General features: G+C 37.4%; 1 protein-coding gene across 25 annotated transcripts in view; it reads right to left on the bottom strand.

The window, feature by feature from the left end:
• Window positions 1–12,421: 12,421 nt before the first annotated feature.
• The window catches only part of PLEKHA1 (pleckstrin homology domain containing A1), a 57,668-nt gene continuing 45,624 nt past the window's right edge, over window positions 12,422–24,465 (bottom strand). For 6 of the 25 annotated variants that reach the window (XM_054521764.2, XM_054521761.2, XM_063727204.1 and 3 more), the window contains exons 9-14: window positions 20,461–20,525; window positions 19,761–19,824; window positions 17,738–17,827; window positions 16,632–16,696; window positions 16,432–16,502; window positions 12,422–15,157 (exon numbers count right to left, since the gene is read on the bottom strand). In XM_054521764.2, coding sequence (XP_054377739.1) covers window positions 14,943–15,157; window positions 16,432–16,502; window positions 16,632–16,696; window positions 17,738–17,827; window positions 19,761–19,824; window positions 20,461–20,525 — 570 coding nt within the window. In that variant the 3' untranslated portion in view covers window positions 12,422–14,942. 25 annotated transcript variants of the gene reach the window in all.

Below are 24,465 nucleotides of genomic sequence, written 5' to 3'. Positions count from 1 at the left end.
AGCCAGCTCCTGCACACCACTGATTTGGAGTGACCAATGGCATGTCAGGGGTGGCAGCCCTTGTGGCTCTTGTCTGTGCCAGGTGCCACAGAAATGGGGACAGTGCTCTTCTCTGCGCCCCATTCTGCCACCATTGTCCTGAAGAACAGCACTTCTTGTCTTCTCTATCTTCAAAATGCAGATTTTATTCACAGCCTTCTCTATCTTCAGAGCACCAATCCAATCTTCCTCTCCTTCCATGTACACAGCCTCCTCAAGGCAAATCTCCTTCCTCCAAAGACAAACAGTTACCTGGAAGATCCATAGGTGGGAGAATCATCCGTCCACAGAGTCACCAAACACAGCTAGTGCCACAGTCTGACTGTTGGTGTCCTCCCAAAATGCATATGGAACCTGATGCCCAACGTGATAGCGTTTGGGAAGGGGGGTACCTTTTGGGGAGTTATTGTCGTGAGGGCTCTACCTTCATGAATGCGATTACTGCCCTTATAAAAGAGGCTCAAGCAAGCTCCTTCACCCCTTCTGCCATATGAGGACACAGCAACAATGAGCCATCTATGAAGCAGACAGCAGCCCTCGCCAGACACCGAGTCTGCTGACACCTTGATCTTGGACTTCCCAGCCTCCAGAAATGTGAGAAATAGATTTCTGTTGTTTATAAATCACCCAGTCTATGGTATTTTTGTACAGCACCCCAAATGGACTAAGACAGCTAGACTCTGAGTTTCATCTCAGGTTTACAGGAACAAGCACTCTGATAATATTGTAAACTTAATGTAATTCCAAGTTTTTAAAAGTAGAATTTTTTGGAACTTCAAAATAAGCAGTTGGAAGTTCAAGAATACTGAGAATAGAAAAACATTTCTATCAGATATTAAAATATAAATAATTACTAATATATAATACTATAGAGAAATATTCACATTAGTGCTATAAAAAGTTGAGAAATGGACTCCTGTGTAAGTAATCAGTGCCTGAAATAAGTAATATTCCAAATCAATGGGAGAAACAGATTTTAAAAACAAATAGCATAGAGAAAACTGGCTGAATTTCAGGTATGAGGTAGAAAAGTGTATTAGATCTCTATGCTATTTGCCAAAATTATTCCACGTGTATTTAACTTTTAGAAGTAAAAAATTAAAATAAATGTATTGAAAGGTATTATAAGTATATATATAAAACCTTTGTGTGGCAAATTATTAAGTGTGACAACAAAGGCAAAATCCAAAAAGAAATTTAAAATAACCATATTTAAGAGACAAATGATGAACAGAGAATATTTCAATACAGGACAAAGATAAGTAACATAGAAAAAAGATTAATAGGTTATATATAAAGGATTCTTGGAAATAAATAAGAAAACTTCAAACAGCAATGAAAAACTTGAGATAAAAACAGGCAATTCACAAAAAGGATAAATAGAAATGTTAACATTTTAAAAAACCTATAGTTTTCAAAGAAATATAAAAATCATAATATATCATTTTTCTTTAATCAGATTGCCAAAAATTAAAAGTATGGACAAAACCCAGTACTGTTAAGGATGTGCGGAAATGGGCACTCTTTTTTTTTTTTTTTTTTTTTTTTGAGATAGAGTTTCGCTCTTGTTGCCCAGGCTGGTGCAATGGTATGATCTTGGCTCACGGCAACCTCCGCCTCCCGGCTTCAAGCAATTCTCCTGCCTCAGCCTCCCAAGTAGCTGGGATTACAGGCATGTGCCACCCCACCCAGCTAATTTTGTATTTTTAGTAGAGACAGGGTTTCTCCATGTTGGTCTGGCTGATCTCGAACTCCCAACCTCAGGTGATCTCCCCACCTCAGCCTCCCAAAGTGCTGGGATTACAGGCGTTGAGCCACCATGCCCGGCCTGCACTGTTATGCACTATTGATGGGAGCATAAATTAGTATATCTTTCCTAGGTCTTTTGACCACAGTAGGAAGTGCATATACCTTTGAGAGCAACAAACCCATGCCTGGAAGTGGAGAAAAGACATGGTCTGCAGTATTGTTAAAATAGTGAACGGCCAGGCACGGTGACTCACGCCTGTAATCCCAGCACTTTGGGAGGCCGAGGCAGGCTGATCACGAGGTCAGGAGATCCAGACCATCCTGGCTAACAGTGAAACCGTGTCCCTACTAAAAAAAAAAAAAAATACAAAAAATTAGCCGGGCGTGGTGGTGGGCACCTGTGGTCCCAGGTACTTGGGTGGCTCAGGCAGGAGAATGGCGTGAACCCAGGAGGTGGAGCTGGCAGTGAGCTGAGATGGCGTCACTGCACTCCAGCCTGGGTGACGGAGCCAGACTCCGTCTCAAAAAAAAAAAAAAGTGGAGAAGTAGAAACAATCAAAGTGTCCAATAAAGAAATGGTTAAAGTTTTTTTTTCTCTATAAATACACAAGGGAAGACCAAAGTTTAAACCTTTATAAATAGTGGTGTCCATATATATTTACTGATAAGTGAGGGTGTCTGTAACATACTGCTACACGGAAAACAGGCTACAAAACAACATGTATGGCATGGTCCCAAAAACGTCAACTTGCCAATGTCTATGTGTAAATAAGCACAAAGAACCATCCAGAACAAAGTCGAGTCATGAGAAGTCTGGTGATTTTTGCTTTTGTTTTGTGTGGTGTGTATGAGATATTTGGCTTGTTTACAGAGGCTACAGATTTTTACACACACAAATATAGCTATTCACATACACATTTAGTAAAAGACTTGGAAATATAATCACTGAAATGTCAACACAGGTCACTTCTTGATGAAATTACAAATTATTTTTATTTTTTTTCTTTTTGCTTACACGTTTGTTCTACAATAGGGTATTCACTTTAAAATCAGAAAAAAAAAAAAACATTAAGGCTATTCTTTTTTTAAACAAAACAAAGATTCTTGTCTTGAGGAAGGCTTAGGCTCACAAAAGAAAAAAAAAGTAAAGACTCTAATACAGTAACAGCGATGGTGGCTCTGTGTCTGCAACAGCATAGAGACCAAAGAAAGGAATGGTCAGTACCAGCAGTGGGAGCCAGGGAGGCTCCGTGTCACATGGAAAAGTGAGTCATGGAAGGTAATGAGGAGCTCACGAAATGGACAGACAGGGAAGCTATGGGTGTTTGAGTCGGAGGGAAATCACCTCCACGGAATTACACTCGAAGGGTTGTCCTTGCTTCTAAGGGTGAATATGGAAGACCACCTAAAAATTTTTCTACAAAAAGTGTCAAGGGCATTGGTCCTCACGTTACTCAGTGTCCCCTGTAACACAATCCACATCATAAAAGATTCCAAACGTTTAATACCTGGACGGTTCTCTAGCTCTAAAAGGTGATACGGTTAGTTGCATCAAACAACAAAGGCTATTCTAGAACTTAACGTTTTCCTTTTCAGTTGCCAGAAAGCTCAGTTTAGTTGGTGTTTATATGTGGTAACCACCTTTCTTTGATTCCTGATGAAATTCTGTCTATATGGAAGACCATCAAATAAAGAAATATTTTTATTCCAACCTGTGTTTCATGTTCAGTTGGTCAGAGCCCGTTCATGCACGCAGCCTTTTTCAGTGGGTTCTTTATCTGAACCACAGAACACAGGCAGTGATTCAGGTAACTGTTTTCTCAGCTCTAAGGATACTATGTAACAAAGGCCATCCTAGATGCATAGGAGAGAAGTTAATTCCTTACATGTAATGGATAATGGATATCTTAGGGCAGAGGATCTCAAACTTTTTTTTCTTTTTTTTTTTTGGTGGGGGGACAGGGTCTCACTCTGTTGCCCAGGCTGGAGTGCAGTGACATGTCAGGGCTCACCACAGCCTTGATCTCCCAGGTTCAAGCGATCCTCCCACCTCAGCAAGCAATGCGAGTCGCTGGGACTACAGACACACACCACCATGCCTAATTCTTTTTGAATTTTAGTAGAGACGACGTCTCACTATGTTACGTAGGCTCATCTCGAACTCCCGAACTCAAGCAATCTTCTCGCCTTGGCTTCCCAAAGTGCTGCGATTATAGGTGTGAGCCACCATACCCAGCCAATCTCAAACTTTAATGGATGTCTGAATCACCTGTAGGTAGGCCTTGTTAAAATAGATTGCCTGCCATAATCCCATAAAATCTGATTCAGTAGGACTGGAATGGGAGCAATAATTTGCATTTCTAGCAAGTTCTCAGTAATGTTGACATTGTTGGTCTCAGGGACCACACTTTGAGAACCACTGCCTTACGGGATTAGGATTTAATTTCTCTCACAGCAGACTTAAGAGGAGCCCATGAGGTGATTGTTAGCACCTAAAATTAAACATAAAACCAAACATACATCAAATATGAAAGGGGCCCAGGACCAGCTGCTGAAACCACTGCACTGGTGCAGTGCTTATACAGTGGCCATTACTACTAGAATTCATTTGCATTTTGCTTATCTTATTCATGTCCCCTTTGGGCCAATCTAATCAACAAAGAGCTGGATTTGGACTGTTTTCATTTTCTAATCTCTTCCAAATTTTGAAGTCTTTGGCTTTTAAAAGGGACTACAGTGAAAGGAGAAAAGCTATTTAGTAGGCCAAAGTTTAAGAGCAAAAGCTTAAAGTGAATTCTGTTCCAATGAACTGTACTGAATGTTGGCATGGGAAGGGAGAAGGCAATCCGGTGTTTTGGGGTCACCAAGGCTTGTGTGATGGGAAAGATGAGAAAGCAATTCCAACACCTCAAGGAGAAAGTGGCATTTTGGTGAGAATTGAAGGATGGGTGGAATTAACAGGCAACAATTATTAGGAAAGTGGCATTCCAGGCAGAAGAAATAGCACAAATAATAGCAGGAAGGTGGGAAACAGGGAGATGGAAAGGTTCAGTTGAACTGGTGTGCCAGATACACACAGAAGCACTGTGTGAGGTGGACATGGAAGGGCCATGAACGTAGGATAGGAAGTTCAAATGCTATTCGCTACGACAGTGTTTCTCAAATGGGAAACCTAGACATGTTCTCCAGGAACCACATGTTCTTTACAAGAAACTATACTTTTTTCATTGAATTTTGATAATTTTTTAAAGACTCCTAAATTTAATTTGGATGGCCTCCTGTTACCTGAGTACTACCACTTTAATCTGGTGGTACGTTTGGGATCACATTGCTGCCAGGTAAGAATCAGAAGATAGCACAACTTGTCATATAAGCAATCTTCACAGCAGTTGTATATTTTGAGTTGAAGAACAAAGTGGGATCTGCAGTAATGCGTTTCTCCTTAAATAAGTTCTGTACATTGTGCTCAGCTCCACGCAAATACATTTAAAAACTTAGATAAAATGTATAATTTTCTATGGATATAATTGATCAAAACTGACCCCAGAAAAGACAGAAAGCCTAAGCATATCAATTTTCATAGAGGAAATGAGGAAGTTGTCAGTGGCACACCCTCAAAAGAGCACTAGGTTGAGAGGATTTCCTAGTGGAAGTCCACTAACTCTTTAAGGAGTATAGAATACCAACTCTTTTTTTTTTTTTTTGAGATGGAGTTTCACTCTTGTCAACCAGGCTGGAGTGCAGTGGCACCATCTTGGCTTACTGCAACCTCCGCCTCCTGGGTTCAAGCAATTCTCCTGCCTCAGCCTCCCACGTAGCTGGGATTACAGGTGCCTGCCACCATGCCTGGCTAATTTTTTGTATTTTTAGTAGAGACAGGGTTTCGCCATGTTGAGCAGGCTGGTCTCGAACTCCTGACCTCAGGTGATCCAGCCTGAGAAATGCCTCGGCCTCCCAAAATGCTAGGATTACAGGCATGAGCCACTGTGCCCAGCCTAGAATACCAATTCTTTTGAAGCTGTTCTGTAACAGCTTAAAATTTAAAAAAAAAAAAAAAACCCTTTCAAGTATTTTCTATGAAGCTAGTAAAACACCACAAAACCTGCAAAGATTAGAGCTATACAAAAGAAAAATGCAGACCAGTATCATTTATATTTATGCAAAAATCCCTAATAGCAAACAAAATCTAGCAGATTTTAAAAATAACATATCTTGACCAAATGGGATTTATTCCGGAAATGTCATGATGGTTAAATATTGAGAACTGGATTAATAGCTTTCACCAAATTAATTAAAGAGGGATAAAAATATTATTTCCAGACATATTGAAGATATTTAACAAAATTCAATCAGCATTCTTCACTTAAGAAAAAAACTCAACAAAATATGAATAGTTGGATACTTCTTTAACCTGATAAAATATTTCTCAGCCCAAAAGCCAGCAGCATGGGGAACCACTAGAGCAAGCTTGTCCAACCCACAGCCCGCAGGCCACATGTGGCCCAGGACGGCTTTGACTGCGGCCCAACACAAATTTGTAAACTTTCTTAAAACATTATGAGACTTTCTTGCGATTTTTTTTTTTTTTAGCTCATCAGCTATCATTAATGTTAGTGCACTAGAGGCTTTTCCACTGAAGTCAGGAGCGTGACAAAAATGACTACAGTTATCAGTTATTGAACAGTGTCATTCATGCACACAAAGCTCAGTGGGTTTTCAGTGCTGCTCAGAATATCCTAAATGTCCCTAGTCCATTCCTTCTCCCCAATCCTAGACATCTATTCTCTCATGCCTTTCACACCTTTCCCCATCTTACTTGCAGTTGAGAATTCTGTTTCCTAGTTTACTGAGACTAAGGCAGAGACTTTCAGAGACTTACCCCTCCACATCTACCAACTTTACCAGTGGCTGCACCACATACTGTACCTTCCTACCCCAGATAAACACCTGTGCATTTGCAGAAGTCAAGCCAACTTGTGCCCTAGCTTCCATCTCATCTCACCTCCTCAAGGACTTGTTCCAACAATCTTGTACTCTTCTATATCATCAATCTTTCTTTTCCTACTGGGTCATTTCATCAACAAATAAGCCACCATCTTTTGTTATTGTTTTTGGTTTGTTTTTTGAGACAGTGCCAGAGTGCAGTGGCACAATCACAGCTCACTGTGGCGTCAACCTCCCCAGGCTCAGGTGATCCTCCCGCCTCAGCCTCCCAAGTAGCTGGGACTACAGATGCACGCCACCACACCCTGCTACTTTTTGTATTTTTTGTAGAAATGGGGTTTTGCCATGTTGCCCAGGCTGGCCTTGAACTCCTGGATTCAAGCTATTCTCCCACCTAGACCTCCAAAAGTGCTGGGATTACAGGCGTGAACCACTGTGTCTTGCCAAGCCACTATCTTAAGAAGAAAAGACTACTTTTGCTACTAGCAACCATCACCTTTCTCCAGTCCTCTTGCAGCAAAACTCCTCAAAAAGAGTTCTATTTGTCCCCACCACTCCATCAGAACAGGCCCTGGCAAGATCACCAATGACATCTGTACTGTCCACATTGCCAAACACAATGGGCATTTCTCAGGCTGCCTCTTAACTTGACCTACGAGCAGCATTTGACACATCCAATCTTCTCCTCGCTTCATTTTCTTCACTTGGCTTCTAAGACACAACGTACTCTTGATATCCTATTGACGTGGTGGTCACACCTTCTCATTCATCATGGCTACTTCCTCTTCTTCCAAAGCTCTTAATATTGGAGTGCCCCAGGGCTCATTCCATGGTTCTCTTTTCTTTCATCTTCATTCTCTCTAAAGATGATCTCATCCAGTTTCAAAGCCTTCATAGCACCTAATACTTTGAAGATTCCCACATTTTTATGTCCAATAATGATTTCTCTCAATTCCAAATTTGCATATCCAACTGCCTGCCTGCCATTTCTACTTGGATGTCTGACATGTCAACCCTAACATTCAATACTGCGACCAATACTGCAATCATGATCTTTTCCATCAAACCTGCTCTACCTGCAATCTCTGCTACCTCAGTTCATGGCTTCTAGTTGTTTGGACCAAAAATCTTGTCATTACCCTTAATTCTTCCCTTCCTTTCACTTGCCATATCTGATCCATTGGAAAATCTTCCACCTTCAAAATAGACAGGCAAAAAGCAAATGGGAAGAAAAGATGACATGAGTGACAATACAAACCAAGACCATGAGCATGATGTATGTGAAAGTCATCAAGAAACAGATGCCATTGGGACCAAAGGCCCCTGTTTGGACATAATAATAAATGTTTCCACAGGGAATAGGTTACATTCATATCATGAAGATACGGTACCAAAGACAGGCAAAAAAAAAAAAAAGGCTGATGTAAGTTCCTGACCATGGAAAGTTCCCCACATCCCCTCCTTTCCTCCTCGCTAAAGAAAACGTGCATGAGAGATATACATACCACAGTTTGGGAGGGAAAGAGGCAATGGAGCCTTAGGAGAACAATTTAAACTTTCTCCATCACTTTGGACCCCTGAATCAACATTTAGAAATTTATAAAGTCACATGGCTTTTACTTAGAAGTACCTTTTTCTCTTATGGGACCCCCCAAAGGCCCTCTCCATCACAACACTTATCTTACCCCCACCATCACCCATGCATCACCCATGGGCCATCTCAGTCTCTGATGCGTAGTTTTCCATGCTACTGTAGTTTTCCATGCTAGATTTTATCACATATTACTTTATATTTTCTTTTGGCAGATTCCTCGTGGACATCTTTGTCGTCTTCTTAGGCCTCCTGTGTGCTGCATGTTGTACACTGAAGACACCAATTGACCCAACTCCGTCAGGTCAAAGCTTCTCCACATGGAAAAAACCTGTTAGCCTACACCAAGTGATTATCTTTATAACCAGGCCCTATAGCTGTTTCCAAAGCAAGAATCCAGCATCTTAAAGCTATTTTAATCTGTTAATTACTATTTAAATTATTCTGGTAACCTTATTTATCAAATGTCAGGGCTTGAAATCTTTCAGGGAAGTTATAATTTGATACTTACCTATGATTGATTCTCAAATGTTAAATTTAAAGGTATGTATAAATGTCATTTGAAATAGTATGGTTCTAGAAATGTTGAGAACAGATTGAATTCAACTCATTTAGTAATCCGGAAATACTATTTTAAAAGGGAAGTTTTCAAGACTTCTACTGAGACAGTAGAAGTAGTGTGTTAAGAGCCCAAACTTTGGTATCAGAAAGATACATTTCAAGCCTAATGTGACTCTGGACAAGTGGCTAAGTCTGCTTCCGAACCTGCAGAATAGGAGATAGATGTGACTATAAAAAGGACAACAAAGAGGGGCCTTTGTGATGATAGAACTGTTCTGCATCTTGACTGTATCAGTGTCATTATCTTGGTTATAATATTGTATTAGTTTTTCAAGATGCTGTTGGGGGAAAACTGAGTAAAGGGTACACAATATCTTTTTTCTTTTTTTTTTTTTTTTTTTTTTGAGATGGTGTCTCATTATTTTGCCCAGGCTGATCTCAAACCCCTAAGCTCAACTGTTCCAATTGCCTCAGCTTCCTGAATAGCTGGGACTACAGGCGTGTGGGTCTACATTATTTCTTACAGAAATAGAAATTGACAGGTAGGACATAGTTAAAAAACCAAAACTTCATTTTCTAAACCCAGGTAAGTTCTTGGAAATAATTAAAGCTCTTTCCAAATAGGACCAAATACTAAATATTCCCCATTTTGAAAGTTTGGAAAGTTTTATTTCTTACAACTACATGTGAACCTACAATCATCTCTAAATAAAAAATTTATAATTTGTAAATGTTAGTTTAAATTTTATATTAATTTCAAAACTATCCTAGACAATCACATGATCTTATCTAATTTTCTATGATGGAGGCAATAAACAAAGACTCCAAATTTCCAAATTTTAAATTTAGCAATGATATAACCAGAAGGTGGCGCTATTACCACATGAATATACCACAGTAAGGCACTATTAAATTATCAAAAAATACAGATTTCATCAATCAAAACTGTAAATGCTAGCCTCAATTCAGCAATATTTTCAACGTGTGTCTTACTTGAGGTTTAAAACATACAATTTAATCATTTAAAAAACAGATAACATACACAAATCCTATATGGACTAAACTTCTAAACACAGAGATCTGGTATTATGCTCTCATATCTTTGCATTTTTGATACAAATATTTCTTGCCTCACCAACAGTTAACAGAACTTTTGATAAAGGTACAAGCACCACTTACAGAAAACTCCTCAACTGCAACTAGAAGTGAAAGAAAAGCTAAGAAAGGGATTTCCTTTTTGTTAAAGCAAAAATGTTCACAACTTTCCCTTCTTGTTTCAGGTTTAGGATAAAAACATTAAAAATACTTTTCAAAGGAAAAAAAAAAGTTGCATCAGTTAATAATAATAATTACCGAGACAGATGTAGCTTTTATCCAATTCCATTTTATATAACGTAGAAAGTGAAGTTCCGAAACACACACACTTGCCTAAAGTCACATACGGCAGAACTAGAGTTGAAGACAGGTGCCAGGATGCTGGGTCTAAGACAGCCATTATATTCAGACCAATGAGACACTAGGCAAGAAGAAACTTTTATTACAAAAGGCAGTATTTTTCCTTGAACCATGTATTGTTAGCCTAATTCTACTAGTCAAATTAGTTTAGATCTTTTCAAAAATGGACAAAACGTGTCCAGGAATAAGCTTTAAATAAAATTTATGTATCCATAAAACACAGCTACATATTTGGAGCAGCATCAACAAGACATATTTGGAGCAGCAGTGGACAAACACCATGGTAACAATCAGGTGTCCAAGACCCAATGGGAAAGAAAGGAACACTGGAACATCAGTCATTTTCAAGGAAGCAGGCTCCTGGACAAGTATGACTGAAATTGTTACTTAGGATATTATTACCTCCCATGGCTGGTGTGAACAAGAAAACATGGCTTACACATGCAATGGCACTTTTGGTAAGAAAATAATATTTTAGAAAAATAGGTAGGACACGCTAAAAAATTAAAACCTCATTTGCTAAACCTAGATAAGTTCTTGGAAATAATTAAAAGCCCTTCCTAAATAGAACCAAATACTAAATGCTCCCCTTTTTAAAAGTGCTGAACATGCTGCAATAAAGGGGTATCAAACATAAACATATCCATGGTCTAACAGAACTACAGAAAACCTAACAGGTGAAACACAGACACAAACTTTAAGGTCCTTGCATTCTAGGACAAATGTGTTCCATCCATTTGTAGAAGCAGCATATTATTAGAACACACACAGGAAGTACATGAGCTGCTGTTGCATGGCTAGACATTCACAAGTCACTTGACTCAACAGAGATCTGAGGGTCTAAGATGAAGAAAGTATTTCACACAACAAATGGCCTTCAGAAAAAGAGACTGAGAAAAAAAAAAAGAACACTAAGCCAGTGTGTTTTGGAGAGGAGGTGCGGAATGCCGTAGGTTATTAGGAAGCAACCTGGTATATTTGGCTGGATTACTCTAGCTACACCCTGGGCATAGATCCTAATGATGCTCCCAAGTACAGTGAGAAGCCAACAGTTACAGCTTCATTGCTAACGTGCCCCATGGGCCAGGCAAATCCTCCTCCTTTCTGGGGTCTCAATCTATCTCAGTTAGCACTGATGGTGGGGGCTTGGCCTAGCTGATCTTTAAGTTGTCATTCAGCTTTTCAGGAAAAAGCCAACAGATGAAGATGTCTACTTTGATACCTACCCTGCACAATGACAGGAATAGGGTAGTCCAGGAAAGCCCCAACAGGACATGAATAGGTGAGCAGACATACTGGTTCAAAGTCATTCCTGGCTGAATTTCAGAGGACAAAGTATGAACATGCCAGGGAAAAGCAGCAGGATCTGACAATGGATTAGACACAACAAGCAAAAGAAGGTATCTCGAATCATTGAAGGCAAGTTGCTTTAAGGAAAGAATATTCCAGAAATTCAAAAGTACAACTTATCTAACAAATAGGTATATACTTTTCTCTAACGTGGGAAGTTCACACATTCTACATTAATGCCTTGTCGTCACTGGAGAAGTATTTAAGCTTTACCAAGTGCACCAAGCACTGCACTAGGCCCTGTATATGGTGTTCACGTGGAATATTTATCACCAACAGGGAACATTTGCAAGGAGCAGCCTCTAACACCCCACATAGTTTTTTGAGTGCATCTCAACTGCCCACCCGGAAATTAAGATGCCCTCTGCTTTCCGCCTTACATCATGCCGTCTAAATAATCATGGAGCACTGTAAGCAGCCCAGATGATGCACACGACGCTCTGAGGCTAACATATGATAATACTGCTTTTGAGAACATGTTTTTTAATTAAGAAAAATAAGCAAGTTCTTTCCCCTACCAAAAAAAAAATTATTTTTCCTTCTATAATTTCACATGAAGGGATGCATTAAGAATTCACAGATCTGAAGTTTCTTATTCTTGCAAAGATGACCAAATAATTACTCTGTCCTTAAATATGTAAATTGCAGTCAATTAACCAAACACATCCCTAATCATTGTATTTACTTCTTCACAGAAGGGCTGTACCAAACAAAATGAGAAATAAGTCAGAATAAACTCTGTGCAGTTTATTCTCAAGTCATTACAGTGTTCAACCAGTTTGACATATAAAGATAACAGACTTTAACAGTAAATGTTGGGAGGCACACATATATTCCCATTCTGAAAGAAGACATGTTATATATACAGAAAAAAACGCAGCAAATATTAAGGTATTCAAAGTAATTTTTTTGAACTCAGATGTGACATATTTACAAGAAAAGTGTGTACGTTTTAAAATAATTAAATAATTTCCATAGACTTATAAAAGAATTGAGATAAATATTAGGAGACCCTGACAATCACAAGAACATTTTCCTATGCTATTGAACAAGGAAAGTTCTATTTTAAAATGTCCCAAAACAGAGCTAATATTTTGCCACCATGAAATATATCAAATTGCAAATACTAAAGTGAACATGCACTGTGGAAGCTGTACCAAAATTAAACAGCATTAGGTTCTTAAATATTGCAAAGTGTCTATTTAAGATTTCTCGGGTGTGTTCATGAAAAAGGAACTTTCAAAAAAGCCATTAAAATGAATATATCAGCAGAAAAAGTGATAACTCATTAAAATCTCTTTATTCTATCACTTTCAAATGTAGCTGCAAAAGAGAAAAAATCTTAATATAACTTTAAAAAAATATTAGCTTATGAATAAAAAAGTTGAGTGGTGCATTCTTTATGCATACAGATTTTTAAATTGATACTGTATAATTCTAATACATCTTAACCTCTGGACTCCACTGCTGTAGTAGGAAATTTTTCTCTGTCTCAGACAAGAAGTCATCTAAGAAAATGAAAACGAGAAACTTTCAATGATATGCATGAATTCAAAACAAAACAGTACTGTAAAATGGCAAAATATAAAAATAGCAGCATGTGAAGTTCAAGACTGTTTTCTTAAAGCAAATGTTTAAGACTGAACCTCAAAAATGGTACTTATGGGCTGGGCATGGTGGCTCACGCCTGTAATCCCAGCACTTTGGGAGGCTGAGATGGGTGGATCACCTGAAGTCAGGAGTCCAAGACCAGCCTGGCCAACATGGTGAAACCCCATCTCTACTAAAATACAAAAATTAGCCAGGTGTGGTGGTATGCACCTGTAATCCTAGCTACTCGGGAAGCTGAGGCAGGAGAACTGTTTGAACCCAGGAGGTGGAGGCTGTAGTGAGCTGAGATAACGCCACTGCACTCCAGCCTGAGCAACAGAGCGAGAGTCTGTCTCCAAGAAAAAAAAAAAAAAAGCGGTACTTACTCAAACTGGTCTATAATTCAACTTCCGAAACTAAAGATTCTTTAGAGAGGTGCTTATATCTATATCCCTATGATTAAATGTATTCTCAAATTTGTTTTTTAAAACATATATATTGCACAGGTAGTACAATACCAGCATTCTGGTATCTCTAACATAAAATGCTATCTTATTTAACGCAACTATTCTACTGAAAATTAATTTTATCCCAATGTTTAAAATCAGTCACGTAGGACTTTTAAGCACATTAATTTCAAAACATTCCTAAACAAGATGAAAAAACACAGGCACTTGAATATAGGCTATTAGTGACAAAAAGTAGAGGTCACAACAATTTCATGACTAAGGGTAGTTATGTCTTTACATATAAACTTGAGGTCTTTCACCAATCCAAATATAGAAATAACAACTATTTACAAAACTTGGATAAGAAAATCAGATCTCCCAAAAATTTCCTACCAAATAATTTTTGCGGAATAAAGCAGTGACTGCTCCAAGGCCTGATGAATCTTTTTCAAACAAATGTCTAAGACACAGTTGTTTGAATTCTAGTTTTCTTCTTTTCTCTATGCCGGTATAACCCACAACCCTTACTGTTGGTCTATTAATATCCTCTATGCAAAATAAGTCACCTCAAGATTCAGGGCATCAAAAATGGTTATAATTTCAAAATAGTCTACATTTTAGTATAAATTTTACAGCACCACAGACATCATGAGTTTAGGTATCTTGGTCTGGCAATATTTCATGTGGTAATATCGACCAATAAGAATGTGTAAATGTTGAACCTTTAATAGGAAGTCATTGTAGCATTTTTTAAATGACCAAAGTTATTAATAAGCATTTTTTATGTTTTAAGTTGTTAAACATTTAAACTGTCAAAATCACTAAGAAAAAAATATTACACATACATTGTTACCACCCGAATGAGAACACACAATGCTTCAGACAGATGATACTGAGATATTTTGGGTTTTTCCTTTTTCTTTCTTTTTTAAAGAAATTATATTTAGTTTGGCCACTCCCTAGATTCTTGGTTTACCAGCTTATAAAGAGTACACCTAAGAGGCAGTATAATATACGCACTAAAAACCATTTCCCCCTTTATCATCTTTGGCTAGAAGCCTCATGAAAAGAAACTGAGGACGGCAGAGGCAGGCAGGCTCCGTGCGCTTCTGCCTCACACGTCACTGACCGGAAGGCTCGCATCATCCAAGTCCACTAGGTCACAATCTTTTTCCTGAGGGCCATTTTTACTTTGAGGTCTTAACAGAGCTTGTTCAGTCACTTTGGAAGCTGGTTCTCTTGGAGAGACAGTCTGGACCTTGAAGTTCCCTGGCTTGACCTTGGCAAGAGATTCGTAAAATCCTCGCTTCTCCATGGTAAAGGTTGAGACCAAAGAGTTGCTGCGAGAGGCTGTGGAATGTGAGGTGGCGGCGGCTGCGTTGGTAGGACGGAAAGCGTGTTTGGATTCTGAAGGACCGGGGGGATGCTCCTGCAAAAAGGAGTGGCAGTCAGACACGGTCAGTCACTCATGACCAGGTTAGTAACTCAGTGTGAGACTTGATTCTCTGAAAAACAAATAAAACACACACGCACACGCACACACACACGCAAGGCAGCAACAGAAGCCATGCAGCATAAATGTGCAAGTTCTTTCCCAAAGCAACGCGTTTTTAGAGGTGAGTTTAAAGCAATGATAGCCAAAAACCATTTCCACTAGGAAACCAGCTCCGTCACCAAAGCCGAATTTGGCAGCCTATGACACTTTGAAGATTCAGCCAACCTAAACTGAAATACAGTGTTCCAGCTGCAACTGAACTGTGTTTAAAAGAGAACCTCCCAGCTGTATCATTTTATTTAAGAGTATATTCTCAGTCAACACTAGGAATTATCCCACATATTTTAGAATGAAAAAAATTAAAATATAGACTATAACAATGAAAGGCCATATTTCTTTAATAAGCACGAATCAACATCTTTCAAACATTATTTTGCTGATAAGACTTAGTTTTTACTTCCCTGAATTTCACTGCAACCAATAATAGCACAGTCTTTTCATTTTTTACTTAATTTTAGTTCTGAATAGGTCATATATTCATATGGCTTAATATTTTAAAGGTAACAAAGGGTACACATTTACCACATTTTAAACTGTGGTGAAATAATTATCAGTTGTGAATGTTAATTTCAATATGCTTCTAACTAGATCAAATCTGAAGATATCCTTAAATATGACCATTCTAAATACATTGCTATATACTAGTATATTATATTCACTTATGATACCAGTGGCTTTGAAATCAAAGTGCTACAAATTACCAAAACACTACAGAGTCCTATTAGATGGCTAAATTTCAGAGATTTTTAAATGCCATGCAAACTATAGTAATGTACAGTTTATCCAATGCATATGCATGCATTAGTTTGCATATATTATTAGAACAATGGTGCATTTCATAAGTATTGTATCTTAAAAATTTTTAAATACATAAAATATAGAAATTGAAACTCTTGCAGCAGTTGAGTATATTAATTTTTATATGTTAATGTCTCTTTCTGTTAGTAAAGTTGTATGTTTTATTTTTTATTTTTAAATACACATATCCAACCTGATGACTACAGTGAAACAGTTTGCGTTAGTATTGACAAAATCAGTTATGATAACTGCAAAAGGCAGTTTGGTTAACTCAACTTTCTATGATCAGTTGTAAGTAGTAAGTCTGGGCCCTCCACTAAGAAGGCACGTTTGCGTGAGAGCCCACATACGTGCTGCATTCACCAGCTCTTGATGTATACCTCTGTATACAAGGGTTCGACAGCCTTCTGGCCTGCCGCATCTGGAACACAGTGCAAAGCTAAGATTAGAGTTAACCTATACTGGGTAGAGGGAGGAAAAGAGAAAGTTGTGCTGACAGTCATAGCTAGATAGTCCAATTTGCCCCCACCACAAAGCACAAAACACAAACATCCTTCTCCAACTTTTCCTCTTCCCAACAGACATTGTTTTTGCAGAGAGTCTCATACTTGACTGCTGAAAAAGTCACATAAAATACAGGCAGTTACAAAATGAACATCTATGAAAGTGACTTCTTAGATATTTCAAAAAGGACATAAAGAGAGAATGACTTAACAACTAAGAAATCAGAAACATTGATTTCTATTTATCTGTAGTTATCACTACCAGAAAACTAATAAAAGGCAATATTATAATACTATCAGAAAAAAATATTAAAAGTGTAAGTATCTAGCACATATATCATAGTAAATCTAGATATGCTACATATGAGACTACTTTCTGCAGATGGCAGTGTTACATTTTAAGATACTTTAAATTTTCAGACCTGAGATCAGTGGCCAAAGTATTCCAAACGCAAATCTAATTCTTATGTACTTGAACACAAGAAAAATCTTTTAAAAAAATATTTCTGAGCAGAATGTTTAGTTGTATTTCAATTTTATTATCATACTACCACAAAGATAATTATGGTAGTTTTCAGAAGCAGGCTTTTAAAGCAGGTTTTAAAATGAGAATTAAAACATGAAATGGAAACACTGGGAGCACTGAACTGCATTTAAGGCCCCAGCTGCTCAGTGATCTTATGGCATGGTTAAGCCAAAGGTAAAAAACAAAACAAAACAAAAAAACCTGAACTGAAATCAGAGGAAGTAAAGAGGAAATTCAGACGTTCACAAAACTGTGTAATGCTACAACTAAAAGTCTTACATGATCCTGATCACACACCATACTAAGAATCTGTCAAATTATGCCAAATCTAGAGCTACTGACAAGTAAGAACACCTAAAACAAAGCAAGGAAATGTTTATTCTTTAGTTGCCCTACTTGTGCATTTAACACAATACAATGCACAGAAAGTTATGTATACATAATACTACAAGGAAGCATTAAATTAGAAATGCATTATTTTTTGCAAATCCAATTGGTATAAAAGTCAACGTGCAAATAAATCTCAATAAAGAAAGAAACCGGATGGATTGGGAGAGAAGAAGCAAAACAATTTGACAGGATGGGGGAGACCCAAGGGAGTATCACCCCAGAGAGCAGGAAACCTACAGAAGACGCAGATCTGCCGGGACCCCGCTGTGCTACAATGGCGCCAGAGACTGCTTTAATCCAACTGTGCATCTCTTCAGGGCTATCAGCCTAAAGGAAAAAAGAACTCATTCAAACAATTTTTTCTCAAAATCACCTACTTCTATAAAGCCAATGTATTTATTTTGATAACTTAAATACTGTCATCAACAAAATCACTCTAAGGCAACTGTTTCCAAAAAATTTAGAAATCATTTTTTTAAAGCCAGGTTTTGCTAGGTCTTAACTACACAGAGACATAAATTGAGCACTTCAATATCAAGATCAGACCCATCAACAGGCGTCAATAATGAATACCTCCAGAGAGAAAACAAGCAGAGGAGGAAGTCAAAGAAAAACCCTTCTTATTTCACTCTACCTACTGCTACACTGTCTGAATCTGCTACAAGAATATTTATGTAGTTGTATAATTTTTAAAAATTCTGACATTCTTTTACATATTTTTCTGGAAATAATTTCTAGTAGTACCCTAAATCCTACAACAAGTATTGACAGATAGGTCTGGCTTCCAATGTGAATTTTAAACCTTACTATGAAATTAATCCAATTAAATAAGGCCCCAAGTGGGGTGCAGAGATACTGCCTCTTGTTTCTAGATTCTAGAATCCCTTACACTTCTAGAATCTAGAAATATGAAAAAATTTAAAATGCAGGATATTTTAAAATAAGTAATACTAACAAAGACTAAAAAAAAAAAAAAACTAAAAGTAGCCAAAGGTAGAGTATACTTAATTCATTACTAATGGAAATACAATTCTAGAAATCAATTTGACAAAACAGAAAGGGTCATGATCTGATAGTTAATCTCGATCTAGACTTACCCTAAAGAAATCAGGCAAAGTAATGCACAAAGATGTTTTTCATCATATCATTTATACAGTAAATGTACAAAAACTATGCACATGAATGTTCAGCGACAGAGTAATACAGAAACAATTTACTGGTGGAACATCAATGGAGTATGGTGCAGTTCTAAAAGGTTTTCAGATAATTTTTAATGACATGGGAAAAAAATAACAATATATGAAACAAATAGGATATAACACTATATTTAGTATGACCCCACCTATTATAAAGATATACACCTTAAGAAAGGGAGCAAAATCATAAGAATGGTTGCCTCAATGTGGGACTAAATGTTTTATAAACCACATTTTTCTGAAATCTTTCTATATTTTCCAAGTTTTCTGGAATAAGCATATTTAACTTCAGTAAAACAAAAACAAATCATCCTTTTTTTGATTTTTTTTTTTTTTTTTTTTGAGACAGGGTCTCTGTCACCCAGGTGGGAGTGCAGTAACACAATCTCAGCTCACTGTAACCTCCACCTCCTGGGTTCAAGCCATTCTCATGCATCAGCCTCCCAAGTTGCTAGGATTACAAGCCTGCACCACCACGGCTGGCTAACGCTCGTATTTTTAGTAGAGATGGGGTTTTGCCATGTTGCCCAGGCTGGTCTCGAACTCTTGGACTCAAGCAATGTGCCTGCCTTGGCCTCCCAAAGTGCTGGGATTACAGGTGTGAGCCACCACAGCCGGCCCAAATCTTTTTTTAAAATTTTCCATTTAAATAATTCAATGAGGTATGCAAAAAGTACAAGTTAAACTTAAATACAGGATGCCTACTATTAGTGAAACTATATAGATCTACTGTCTACTTTTATTATGGGTTTTTTAAAATAAGGTTACCAAAAAATGATATAATAGAAAAATCAAAATTCTAAAATATGTGCAAAAATAATCCAACTTGAAAGTACACACTTAACATCTAAATTAAAAGCATTTCCCTTTCTCTAAATACTTAGTTCTGGTTCACTAATTCATAACAAATACCCCCATTTCCTGAACATATAACCCCACCAATAATAACTCTATATATAGCACCCTTTTATTAAGCTGGTGAATTACAGTTGTCATATTTTTCACCTCTAAAATTGTTAATTTCTTGTTAGGAGGATCTATTAATTGCCAAATAAGTATCTTACCTGCACATAGAAAGTTCGAGATGTTGTTACAATTTCAAACAGGTTGTCCCTCATCATTATGTCGCTGTATGAAAAAGAAAAATCCAATTATACTTAAATAGCAGTTGTTTGACAGTTTCTCTTTCATTTGTTTACCCAGTACCCAGTATGCACCAATAAATAAATGAGGTAAAGCACTGATTTAACAAACCCAAATTATCATTTCCCATTTATTTTCATGTAAGATTTTACATGTTTCATGTAGTTTTACTTTTAGAAAAAGTTCACAAAGCAACTTTAAAGTTCAGAGTTTTTAGTAATCAGTTTGGTGCAACACTGTCACAGCTAACACATTTTCTTGTAAAGCTCTATTCTACTGCATCTTTTAAACACTTAATACATCAGTTTGTCAAATCTGATGGCCTTACCATAAGTTGTTCACATTAAATTTATTCCTTTGCATTAATAAGCTGTTTCTGTATTTTTAGTTTTCAAAGAAACAAAGGATTCTTTCCTAATTTTTAGTTTTCAAATGAACAAAGTAGTTCAATACTTTAATCTGAGGCTTTTGGAAATTCTAGTGTATCTCAACTATAAAGAGTTAAAAATAACTACAATTAATATGGAAAAATGTAATCTGTAAGTAAGTACATTACTCAAACTAAGGCACTATTCTGTGTTTATAACTTGTGCCAGGCATCAAGTCAGAGCGGTTCCTTACCTTTGCTTACATTCCTGGACTTTATGAACCTCTTTAAGTGGTATTACGCGAAGAGGTTCCTTTTCCTGGCAAAAAAAAAAAAAAAAAAAAAAATCAGATACACGATGTTTATTCTTAAAATCCTTTCAAAGGTTAGCTGTCTTATTTGGAGACCCATGTGAAAATCACACTTCTTTTCTGAAGCATATCTCAGAAATAAATCTACCTTCTTAAACCATTCAGCATCTGAACAGCTCAAACACTATAACCTTATATACACTGTTGTTTGAGACAAGAAAAACTGCATACGGCCCTTATTCACATTATTTCTGGCCTTAAGGGCAGTGTAGCTAATTAAAAGCTATTAGCCATCAGACTTTCCCCGATGGACCCACGTACCAGTATGCGCAGCACCTCCTTTTCTGGAATGTCACTTTGATACACAAGGCAGCAGAGCAAGTGCACATCCTGCTTCTTTGACTTAAATTTGTGATTTTACAAATATCACTTTTATATAAATACAAAATTGAATGTTTACTAAGTGCTGAGACATCTGCTAGGTTTTAAATGTTTTATCTCACACTTTCCCCAATGCTACAACACATGTACTACTATTCGTGTGCTGAAACTACAGATTAGACACGTTAAGTATCTCACCCAAGGTTACAAAGTAGATATAAGATACAAATATAAAACTGGTTCCTAATAGCATATTTCTAGTATACATTCCATAAAATACAATATACATATTTCATTGAATATGACAGCATGAGATTAAGACATACCATTACTTTATGTAGCACCAAAAATGAAACTAAACCATGAGAGAGTTTTCTTTTTGTTTTGTTTTGTTTTTTGAGATGGAGTTTCGCTCTTGTTGGCCAGGCTAGAGGGCAATGGTGCGATCTTGGCTCACTGCAACCTCCGCCTCCTGGGTTCAAGGGGATTCTCCTGCCTCCCGAGTAGCTGAAATTACAGGCGCCTGCCACCACGCCCAGCTAATTTTTGTATTTCTAGTAGAGACGGGGTTTTACCATGTTGGCTAGGCTGGTCTCGAGCTCCTGACCTCTGGTGATCTGCCCACCTTGGCCTCCCAAAATGCTAGGATTACAGGCGTGAGCCACCACGCCCAGCTGGGAGTGCTTTTAAAAAAAAAAAAAAAACATAGCTCTCTTTTAAAAAGTTTTACAAAATAGTTTAATTTTGAAATAATTTCACACTTAATAAGAGACTGAGAAAAACAGTACAAAGAATTTCTGCATAACCTACACCTTGTTTTCTAAACTGTTGATATTTTACATTTGCTTTGTCATTATGTTTATGTTTATATACGTGTCTGAGAGAGTATATGTGTGTGTATATATATATATATATATTCGAAATGCTTGAAGGTTAAGTTGTAAATATGATGCACCTTTACTAAATACTTCAGTATTTCCTAAAACATGGATGTGCTCTTGCATAGCCACAGTGCAATTATGAAAACTGGAAACTCGACACTGATGCAATACTATCATCTACAGACCATCTTCAGATTTCATTCACTGCCCTACCTGTATTCTTTACAGTACAAAAACCATTTTCTGATCCAGAGTTAAATCCAGGATCATACCATGTATGCAGCCGTCATGTCGCCTTTAACTGTGGAATAGTTCTTCATTCGTTTTCCAGAGTTTAAAAAAGTGCAGGCCAGTTATTTTTGCAGAACACCTCCCAGTCTGGGTTTGTCTGTTATTCGTGCTGAGATTCAGGTTATACACTTTCGACAGGAAGCCACAGACATGACACTGTTCTTCTCAGTGGACCACTATTAGGAGGTACACACCTGATGGTGGCCTGTCCTGTCACTGGTGTATTAACCCTGATCTGTTGCTTAAGGTCATGTTTGCCAGTAACTGTAAAATTACTTTTTCCCTTTGTCATTGTTAAGTATCTTGTGGGGAGATACCTGGAACCTATAGTAATACCAGGTTTCCCATCATAAGTTTGCAACTAGTTTTATCAAATCCTGAAAACTCCTGCCTGAAACCATTACTAGTGGCTGCCAAATGGTGATTTTTCTAACCCCATCAATCCATCTACATATATTAAATAGAATTTTACTCTAAGGAAATATTTTTCCTTCTCCATTTATTTATTTATGACTCATTTTATTCTATGGGTTATATTCCATTACTATCATTACTTATTTTGTTGTTTAAATTGTCTGCATTTTGGTCAGCTCCTTCAAGGTAATTTCTGTGTCCTTTTGACATGTTCCATTCATTCTCTGAGCCACTTCCTTACCCTCTGGTACAACTTCACTTTCTGAGCTCAGCTTGTACTTTATCTGCCCCAGCTCTGAAATCAGTCACATCACCAAGGGTTCCTGATTCCTTTTGTTTACAGAATGGCATTTACAGTTGCTTTTGGGCAGGGTGGGTAGGGATTTGCCAATCTCTTAACTCAGCCATAACCTTCTCATGATGGATGAGAATATTTCATTGCAGTTTTAATTTGCATTTCTCTAATTATCAGTGATGCTGATTTTTAATATTTTAAGACCTATTTTAATTTTTAAATGAATTGCCTATTCATGTCTTTTGTTCATTTGCCTACCAGATATCTTTCCCTCCATTTTCTCTTTTTTAGTCTTTGAAACAAACACTAATTTATACAAGGATTGAAAATACAGCACAAAGAACTGATTTTCCTGAACCATTTCAGAATGAGTTGCTGACCTGTCCCACACTACCCCTGAATACTTTTCCTACAAAGACATTCTCTTACATAATCACAATACACTCATCAGAATCAGAAAACTGTGCCCAAAATGTCTTTTATTAGAGCAAAAGGATTCAGTTCAGAAGCATGAATACCATCTGCTTGTCAAATATTTTCTTTCCCTCAGTCTGGAACAGTTCCTCATTATTCCTTGACTTTCATAATCTTCACTCTATGAAGACTGCAAGGTAGTTATTTTGTAGAATGTCCCTCATTTGGGTGTGCCTCATGATGGGATTCTGATTACATACCTTGGGCAGGGGTTTCACAGAAGTGACGCTGTCTTCTTCGTCCACTATCCTGTCAGGTGATTTCAATTTACCTCATTACCAATGACATTCACTTTAATCATCTGACCAACCTGAGTAAAGTGGTATCTGCCAGGTTTCCTCACTGTAATGTTATTCTTTTCCCCCTTGTACAATACTTAATACCTATTTTAGTAGACAGGTACTTTGAAACTATGCAAATATTTTATTTCTCATCATACATACAGATATACATCCATTCACCAAAAAGTATTGTTTCTCTGACAAGATTTGGCTTCTATTATCCTTAATATAGTTCTTGATTTTATCAATCAGTGTGTATGTGACCATTCTCCCATCTCTGCCACCACCCCTTCCCCATGTGGATGCCCTTTTCTCCCTACTCCGCGTGGGGCTAACCCCCCAAGAGGACAGCCTCCTTGTCCTGCGTGGGCTCTGACACCCACATAAAGCTACACTGGTTCCTCTTGGATGCCTATGTTGCTTTGCCTCACCTAATAAATTGGAGTCTGAATCGTTTCAGATTGATGGAAGGAAAAGAGAGCAAAGTAGGTGAGGAAAAATCCCCTCAGTTTTTAAGATTCCTTATAAGTTTTATCTCTAATACATGTTGCAAATATTTTCACCAATTTTTCGGCTGTGCACTTAAGTCTTTTATACTTATTTTTAAAATTTTTAAATGATCTTTTAGAGATACACACTGAGATATTTACAGATGAAATGGGAGACATCTAGGATTTGCCTCAAAATATGGAGCAGGAAGTGGGTGGTGAAACAGAAGAAACAAGACGAGCTGAGCCATGTGTTAACAATTATGACATCTAGGTGATGGGTATATGCAGTCCATGTATTATTTCTATCTACTAAAAGGGTACGTTTACACTTTTCCATGATGAAAAGGTTTTATAAAAGAGCCCATTTACACTTTAAACATTTTTATCATATATTATTCTTGAGCATATATAAAAAAGAAAAATATAAACAAGATAAACTG

The sequence above is a fragment of the Pongo abelii genome, chromosome 8 (assembly GCF_028885655.2).
Source record: "Pongo abelii isolate AG06213 chromosome 8, NHGRI_mPonAbe1-v2.0_pri, whole genome shotgun sequence".
NCBI classification, from domain to species: domain Eukaryota; kingdom Metazoa; phylum Chordata; class Mammalia; order Primates; family Hominidae; genus Pongo; species Pongo abelii.
This window is presented reverse-complemented; position numbering and strand designations above follow the sequence as displayed.